Source organism: Berghia stephanieae, chromosome 13 (genome assembly GCF_034508935.2).
Source record: "Berghia stephanieae isolate SIO BIC M18660-M18661 chromosome 13, UCSD_Bste_1.3, whole genome shotgun sequence".
In the NCBI taxonomy this organism is placed as follows: Eukaryota; Metazoa; Mollusca; class Gastropoda; order Nudibranchia; family Aeolidiidae; genus Berghia; species Berghia stephanieae.
The window spans coordinates 4144932-4154249 of NC_088372.1; the positions used below are offsets into that span (position 1 = coordinate 4144932).

General features: G+C 35.5%; 1 protein-coding gene across 1 annotated transcript; it reads right to left on the bottom strand.

Annotated features, from left to right (window-relative positions):
- Positions 1-1462: 1462 nt before the first annotated feature.
- On the bottom strand, positions 1463-8801 carry LOC144958755 (uncharacterized). The gene is made up of 3 exons (XM_078890940.1): positions 8696-8801; positions 4823-5043; positions 1463-2405 (listed from the first exon to the last, which is right to left on the bottom strand). Exons 2-3 carry the CDS (start codon positions 5032-5034, stop codon positions 2189-2191), a joined length of 429 nt encoding a protein of 142 aa, XP_078747066.1. The 5' UTR covers positions 5035-5043; positions 8696-8801; the 3' UTR covers positions 1463-2188.
- Between the last annotated feature and the right edge of the window lie 517 nt (positions 8802-9318).

Below are 9318 nucleotides of genomic sequence, written 5' to 3' on the forward strand. Positions count from 1 at the left end.
GACACTCTCTTTGAAGGCTTCATACTGGGAAAATAACTCAGCATACACAGTTGACTGGAGAATTTTATTAGCTGTATGGCTTGACATTCCTTCGGTGAATTCCTTTATGTAAGACATGAGGTCTTTACTGAGTTTTGAATCCGTGTCCTGCTCAAATTTTGCAAGCAGAAGCCTCTCTAGAGCCTCCAAAACAGACACATGCACTCGTATAGCCCTGTTGTAGTTCTTTCCACTCATAACCCTATCCATAGAACCATGTGCACATAGCCCTGCTTCAGTCACAATTTCTTCAAAACCAGATCCACTTTGGAGCTTTCCCAGGGCACCAAGATATGACATTATGGTGTGAAAGACACCCAGGTGAATAATGACTGTTTTGTAAAGCTGTGGGTTTTGCCAGACAATATCGTAAGCTTTCTTTGCTACAGCAAGGTCAAATGTTACAAATGTATATGGCTGACCAAGCTCTTGTGTTGCCTCCAAAGATAGTTGTAGCACCTTCTGTACTGTAGCTGCTTCAGTTATGGGAGCATTGATGACAGGCATATATTCAACAATTGAAGGCATGTTGGTTTCATTTTCATTTTGGGGGTTTGGAGTTGTTGATGAAAGCCAACCTTTCCAGCCAGGGAAACGTTCTCCGTCTGAATTCAACTTCATCCTACAGAACACCCACAGAAAATTATCTTGGTGCAGCTGTCTTTCTTGATTGTTTTCTACTGTTGTTGTGGAAACAGTCAGAGAAGGTTCTGCTCTTCCAGTTGCAAAGCAAGGCTGAATTTGGATGGGTTTGAAAGTTGCTGACCTTTTCTTTGTTTTTCCAGTCGTGACATTTTGTTGCTCTATTTTTCTTTCCAAGTTTCCTTCTTTTATTTCTTGGATCATGATGCCATGAGTAGAGTGTGTGGTGCAAGACCCATTAGTGGTCTCCTCTATGAGATCGAAATTATCCCAGCAAAAATGGGTGATTTTTGGATGTGCCAATGCGGCAGAAGGAAGATTTGTGGAGCATTCAACAACACTGTCGCACATTGCAGTCTCCAGTTCCAAAAGAGTAGAGTGGGATGCGCAATGTCCAAAGCGGTTAAGGATGTTTATAATCTGAAAACTTCCAGTCAAATGCCTCACAGGTTATTGTATTTATTGCTTTTTTACAGTCAGGGGGTCCATTGGACCACAAAATTATGAAATAGGAATATTTACTGATGGTGTGAAATAGGGTTAAGTCTAAAAACCACAAAATTACGCTTACAGCAAAGGATACACTTTCAGAAATATGTGTTATATGCCCATTAATCATGCCTGAATTGTGCTAGTACAAAATTCCTCTTGTTTATTTATCACTGAAAGGAAGCAAATGCACTGTATATATATATTTTTTTCATATTATAGAGAAAATGTCTATCAAAGATTTAAAAACCCTATATCGCTTTGTAAAATATTTTATGATATGAGGCAAAAAATGAGAAATGACAATAAAATTCCACTATTTATTGCATTTGAAGCAATTTTAGGGTGATAAACAATCATTTTATGCACAAAAATGAGTTCACGAAAAATTGCACCCGATGACCTTTCAAGGGCCATAACTCCTGTAAATGATACTTGAAAAAACTGTAACACCCGGATTAATTTGTGTTATATGTCCCTGAAGCATGCCTGAATTGTGCTAGTGCAAATCCCTCTTGTTTATTCATCCTGAAGGGAAACAAATACACTGTAATAGATTTTTTTTTCAAATTATAGAGAAAATGGCTATTTCGCCCACTGGCCCATGCACTAAATGTTTCAAATAATTTTATGATGTGTTTGTTTAGCAAATTAAAAAAACATTTGAGACTATCCTTAACCCTCTCCTTACCAGCAATTTTTACCATTAATTTCCCCCCGAAAATTCACACCCACCCGACACAAAAATAGATTTTTCTTACTCAAACAAAAGAGCAAGTGCATTCTATACAGAAAACTGTTCAGCTAAATGATCTCTAAACCACAGTGTTTAGTATTCATAGCTGTAATCAATGCATTTTTTTTTTACATTTTGTGATGTACAAGAGCATTCAGAATGAGAAAATTGTTTATCGTGTCGTAACGAATGTGACGATTTTATCTATAGTTGGTATGGAGAGGGTTAATCAACCAACCGTTTTTGAGGTTTTAGGTCACAAGGGTTTGTTGTTTGTTTCATCTAAGCGACAATGATTTGATAGAATACAAGTAGGATATGCAAACAACCAACAACCAACGCGTAGACCTGGGTGTGAACCGTCGCTGCTCTATTCATGCGGTTCGACGATCTGAAGAAGTTGTGCGTTTCGCAGATCTTATCCTTAATCTTTTCATACTCATCCTGGTCACATTTCCCATCCTCTGAGAGGAACTCCATGGATTCCTCCGTAGAGATCCTTGAGAAAAGACATACAAAATTAAAAACAAACAAAATTACAAAACAAACAACAACAAACAAAAGCTTTCATATAGCGCAATATCCACGTAATGTCTTCAACAAAACTATTCACAAGGGGACCAACACTGCCGTTGTTTAAAAACAAACAAACAAACAAACAAACACACACAGTATATATGCTATGCATGGTACCCAAATTATAGCACATACTGTGTTCTTCAATTAAACGACAGAACAGCAGCAACATGTAACAGGTAGAATGAGATATGACGCTTGTTAGGCGATATATTACTATTTTTTTATCTTCCGACAGCAGATACAACGCTGTTAACGGCCAGGTACCCATTTTTTTCACACCTAAGTACGGTGAGAGAATGTGAATAATTAAAGAGCCTTTTCCAAGCACTCAACTATGCGTCGAGCGCGCGAGACTCGAACTAACTGAGGACCTTCCGATCCGAAAGCGAGGGTCATACCACTAGACCACATTGCCGCACAAAAGACATGCACAACTACAGATGTAATTTCTTTTGGACTTGTCATTATTTAGTCATGAAAAAAAAATTGACGCATTTACCGGAAAAAAAATGCCACGTGCTTCGGTACAAAATAAGACCCATCGTCTAAAAACGGTATTATGTGGGAACGAACCAGATGCTTCAAAGCTGAATCTAATGTTAAACTGGTCAAAAATATAAATTGTTGGCATTAGCACCCTAAAATATGGTATCCATTCTCTTCAATAAAACATACAAACTCAACACAATCTGATATTTCTGGCTATAAATTCAATTTTCAACATCTTTACCAACCCGACTTGATACCGTTTTGAGGCGAAGAGTCACAATCTTAAAGGCAGATGTTTTTGTTTGTTTTTTGTTTTTTGGTTGTTGGCTGAAGAAGGGTTTTGAGCCCGAAAGTTTCGGGGTTTTTGGGGGGGGGGGTTGTATTTTGTTCTTTGTTGAAGCTGTTATATTCCCGTTAAGAGGGACAAGAACAAACCAAGAACAAATGGATGTCCAGGTCAGACGCAGAAAGTGGCGATGGTTGGCCATACCCTGCGGAAAGAGCCCTGTAATATAACCAACCAGGCTCTCGAATGGAACCCACATGGAAGGGCAAGAGGAAACGGGTTCGTCCAAAACAGACTTGGGAGGAAAAGAAGCCTTCACCAAGATTTCTGCGTCTCCAATCTTTATCTGGAGTGAGGGAAAGCAAGGTCTGTGCCGAGGACAGAAGAAGATGGAAAAGTGCTGTTGAGGCCCCCCTATGCTCCGCCAGGAGTCTAGAGGTATAAAAGTCAAGTCAAGTCAAGAGGAATACATTCACTAACTTGTTTACAAATCACGGTATACAAAACAAACAAAAAATACAACTGAACGTAATAATAGCACTGGCGTGGCATGCTTTCAGTATAGGGTGGTGCCAGAATCAGAAGAAAATGACTTAAAACATGTTATATTTGTAAATACAAAAGAGAGAAGAAAAAGCTTAGGTAATCAAATAGTGGTGGGCTATGTTCTATGAATTTAAGTCTATATTATTTATTATATTTATATTATTATTATTAAATATTATTATTATTATTATTATTATTATTATATTAATAATATTATATATTAATATAATATATATAGTATATGTATAATATTATATAGTTATATTATATGTAGTAGTATATAGTTATATATATATATATTATATAATAATAATATAAAGTATAAGTAGTATAGTAAGTATAGTGTAGTATAGTAGTTATAAGTAGTAGTATAGTATATAGTAGTAGTAGTATAGTAGTAGTAGTATTATAGTAGTAGTAGTATAGTATATAGTAGTAGTATTAGTAGTATAGTAGTAGTAGTAGTAGTAGTAGTAGTAGTAGTAGTAGTTAGTAGTAGTAGTATAGTAGTAGTAGTAGTAGTAGTAGTAGTATAGTAGTATAGTAGTAGTAGTAGTAGTATAGTAGTTAGTAGTAGTAGTAGTAGTAGTAGTAGTAGTAGTATATAGTAAGTAGTAGTAGTAGTAGTAGTAGTAGTGTAATAGTTAGTAAGTAGTAGTAGTAATAGTAGAAGTAGTAGTAGTAGTATAGTAGTAGTAGTATATAGTTAGTAGTAGTAGTAGTAGTATAGTAAGTAGTAGTAGTAGTAGTAGTAGTAGTAGTAGTAGTATAGTAGTAGTAGTAGTAGTAGTAGTAGTAGTAGTAGTAGTAAGTAGTAGTAGTAGTAGTATAGTATAGTAGTAGTAGTAGTAGTAGAGTAGTATAAGTAAGTAGTAGTGTAGTAGTAGTATATAGTAGTAGTAGTAGTAGTAGTAGTAGTAGTAGTAGTAGTAGTAGTAGTAGTAGTAGTAATAATAATAGTAGTAGTAATAATAATATATGGGATGTCGGCAATGAAAAAAAAAAAACCCTCTTACATTTTACAATTGGGGGGAGTCAGTTGTGGATGATCGCCCAGGTACAGAGACTTGATATTAGCACTGCACTTCGGGCCCAAAGCCTTGGAGTTATAGACAAGATCTCGGATTATCTTGATGGCTTTACTATCCCATTTTTCAGCAGACACGATGAGGCCGGCCAGTAGCAAGACGCAAATGACGGAGTTTGGTGTTAAACGAGGGCGTCTCATGGCGAAAACCTGAGGATAGACGTCAATATGAGTTCAACCGTAGCCATCGTTATGTTATAGCCTGACACTGAAATCCAAAAAGGCTGGCAGTTTGACGTCATTATTTGGTTTTTGCACCGCCTAGTGAGTTGTCGTTAGTAGAGATTATGGAAACAAGTTATTTCATTGGCTGAACTATTGAATACCACTCACGATTTGTTTTCTTTTGTGGCAAAATACCGGCATTTTGACGTCAGTTTTTGGTCAGTGTCAGGCCATAACTTTACGAAGGCCACGGTATCAGGCCACAACTTTACGAAGGCCACCGTTCAACACTCGTGACGTCACTTCCCTCGTAATGACGCATGGTAACTTAGTAACTGGCTCTAAAATATCGGTACAATGGCGTACGCCCTAATGAAATATTTTTTTTTCCGACGAACATAAAAGTGTATTCCAGAGGAGAAAAGCATTATAAATATCATCATGTTTTGACTTTTATACATTCGGATCACATGACATATGACCATGTCTAGCCAGCATGAAGAAGAAAAAGTACCGATTTTCTTTGTTTAGAACCACGACGCTCGCCGTTGCTGGGCGACGTGACATCAGATACTGAATCCAATACACTTCAACAGTCGTAACGTCATTTCCTTCCTAATGACGCATGGTAACTTAGTAACACTGGCTAAAAACTATCGGAACAATGGCGGACGCCGTAAGAAATATTTCTCCGACGAGCATAAAAGCGCATCCAGAGGGAAAAAAACAAAAATTTGATCATGTTTTGACTTTTACACATTCTGATCACAAGACATATGAGAAGTCATAGCCAGCATGAAGAATAACAAGTAATGATTTTCTTTGTTTAGAACCAAGATGGCCGCCGTTGCCGGGCGCCGTGACATCAGACTACTGAATCCAATTGCCATTATATTCTTACCGCCATGTGGGTGACTAGTTATCACACGATTTTCCCGATCGTTTTATAAACGTTTAAATTTACACATAAGTTTTCGATGTTGGTTCTATTGATCAAGCGCCAGAACAGTGAGTAATTTACTTAGACACATGCCATTGATAGTAAAACCTGTGTAGTTCATGATGTTTACCTATTACTGCCATTGTTTACATTATGACGATCGTCCGAGAGGCGTGGTTATCTATGTGTCAATGTTTCTATTAGGTCACGTCTTAAGTCGAGGAAAACATCCCAGCCAAAACTCAATGACAGAATATTTCCTTCATGGCAACAGATATGTAAGGAGACCACCAACATGCGGCTATGTGGTCTAATGGTATGACACTTGCTTTCGGGTCGGAAGGTCCTGTGTTCGAGCCTCATTGATTAAAAGTGTAATTGCGTTTGGCTGCAACATATGGTTTAGCGGATGCCGACTTAAAGATAAATCAAAAATTTCAAAATCTATCAAAGAGGCATCAACCATCCTCTTGATGGAGTAGAAAGAATTCATGGAAAATCGATAGAAAGGAAAGCATTCTCAATTACCAACAATAAAAAACATATTTTATACCATGAATTTAGTCTTTTACCATCTGGGAGAAGGTTTTGTCAGATTAAATGTAGAACTAACAAGTATAAATCAACGTTCGTTGCATCAGCATTAAAAATTTTGAATATTTCATATGGTACAGAAAAACCAAGGATTGATTCGTTGACTGATTAACTGATTAATTTATTTAATGTTAGATTAACTGACCAATTGATAATGATGATAATTTTTGGTGTCGAATTGCCACAATTGTAACAAATTGAAAACGAAATGAATATGTTTATGTTGTGTATATCGCACGTGTGAAAGAAAGAGAGAAAGAGAGAGAGAGAGAGAGAGAGAGAGAGAGAGAGAGAGAGAGAGAGGGAGAATGAGAGAGAGAGAGAAAATAAGTAGGAGCGAAATATCAGTTCAATGTTACAGTTATCATTTAACGTTATAATAAGTGTAACTAAATGACAAATTGCCATATTTATGGACAATAAAGATCTTATTATTATTATTAATTATTATTTATTATTATTATTATTATTATTATTATTATTATTATTATTATTATTATTATTATTATTATTATTATTATTAAGATCTTGACAGCCTCAAAACTCTGGCCCAGGACCGTGACCAATGGTAACAATTATATTGTCAGCAGCTTGGGTGCAGAGAGCAGCTACATATACTCATCGGAGTATATTTTAAAAATATGTGACTGAATCACACAATTCTCAGCACGCACCATTCAGACTGCGAGGCTTACTACTTGCTTACTCATTCCCTACGTCAAACCACCGATTACTATGCCCTAGCAGATGTTATGGGAGGCCTTCCGAAAGCTCCTACATCCCAGTATTCTTTTTTTATAATGTTCTAGTAGGGGGTAATAATTGAACTTGTTTCCTAGGGTGTTGCTTATCTCCAACTCTGGTTTGAATTTATTCAATTTTTTTGCTGATACTTTGGTTTCTTGCAGTTTATTCCAGTTATTTACAATTCTAAATGAAAAAAAGTTCCTTCTTTAATTTGTTTTAAAACGTTAATTTTCCAGTTTCTTGCTGTTTCCTCGTGTCTGAATGTTCTTGTTTGGTTTAAGAAATCCTGCCTCTACCCTGTCTATTCCCTTTCCTATTTTATATGTTTGGATCATATCTCCCCTTCTTCTCCTGTAATCTAAGGTCGGGAGATTTAATTCTTTCAATCTCTCACAGCAGGTTTTGTCTTTCAGGTGTGTGATAAGTTTTGTTGCTCTCCTTTGCACTCTTTCCAAACAGTCTTTGTCTCCCTCAAACGTCGGATACCATATGCAGTTGGCATATTCCAGCTTTGATCTAACCATAGTCTTGTAGATGGTAGTCATGTGTTTAGTTTTCAGATTCTTGAAATTTCTTTTCACTATTCCGAGTGTTTTACCAGCCTTAGATTGAACATCTTGAATTTGCTTCTTGAAGTTTAGCTTCCTATCAATAAATACTCCTAGCTCTTTTTCCCCATTGGATTTCTGCAGAGGTTTTACCTGGATACCTGGATACCTCTGTATAGAGCTTTTAGACTTGGTGTAGTCTCCTTCGCTCCTCCTCATCTATTAATGATTGGACCAATTTTTATAATTGAACTTGTTTCCTAGGGTGTTGCTTATCTCCAACTCTGCTTTGAATTTATTCAAATTTTTTGCTGATACTGTGGTTTCTTGTAGTTTATTCCAGTTATTTACAATTCTAGATGAAAAAAGTTCCTTCTTTCATTTGTTTTAAAACGTTCTTTTTTCAGTTTCTTGCTGTTTCCTCGTGTCTGAATGTTCTTGTTTGGTTTAAGGAATCCTGCCTCTACCCTGTCTATTCCCTTTACTATTTTATATGTTTGGATCATATCTCCCCTTCTTCTCCTGTAATCTAAGGTCGGGAGATTTAATTCTTTCAATCTCTCACAGTATGTTTTGTTTTTCAGGTGTTTTTTTCTTTCATTATATAGTTTGCTTCTCTGTTGTTTTTTCCTAGGTGAAGAACTGCACATTTATCTACATTGAACTCCATGTGCCATATTTCGGACCATTCTTCAAGCTTTTTCAAATCTTGTTGTAAGGTGTTTCTTTCCTCTTCTGTATTAGCTACTCCCTTGGTCAGATTATTTTGTGAAAAATGTTTTTTTTTAAATAAAAATAAAAATCTTACTTGTTTTTGTTTGTTTTTTTTAATAATATGTTCTTGAACTATCTAGAAACTGTTGGCAAGTTCAGCAATCCTTTTTGCTTGTGTATCTTTCAATGGTGGAAAATGTCATCGTAAGCAACACGAAAGCATTTGCGTTCAATGGGGATGCTTCGTGTAACACCCAAGAAAAAAAAGGTGTGAAACTGGACGCTAAAAATACACGAAATACTATGGATAGTCAAATATGGGGAGTAACGTGATTAATAATAATAATAATAATAATAATAATAATAATAATAATAATAATAATAATAATAATAATAATAATAATAATGATAATAATAATAATAATAAAATAATAATAATAATAATAATAATAATAATAATAATAATAATAATAATAATAATAATAATAAATAATCATAACAATAATAATAATAATAATAATAATAATAATAATAATAATAATAATAACAATAATAATAGACCCTTATAGAGAGCACGGTATCCTCAACAATTAGAATTAAATCAACACACAACAATATTTAAAGTAGGATGATCCTTGATGACGTCAAAAAATAAATGTTTTCAAGTCTTGAAAACAGGCAATGATTTGTGACCCACCGTCTCAAAACGGTATTATG

Excerpts from the sequence above, each read along its gene's own strand:
- LOC144958755 (XM_078890940.1), bottom strand. The coding sequence starts at position 5,034 with ATGAGACGCCCTCGTTTAACACCAAACTCCGTCATTTGCGTCTTGCTA. Across the intron at positions 2,406-4,822 it reads ACTCCCCCCAATTGTAAAAT|GATCTCTACGGAGGAATCCA; the intron begins GTAAGAGGGTTT and ends TCTTTTCTCAAG.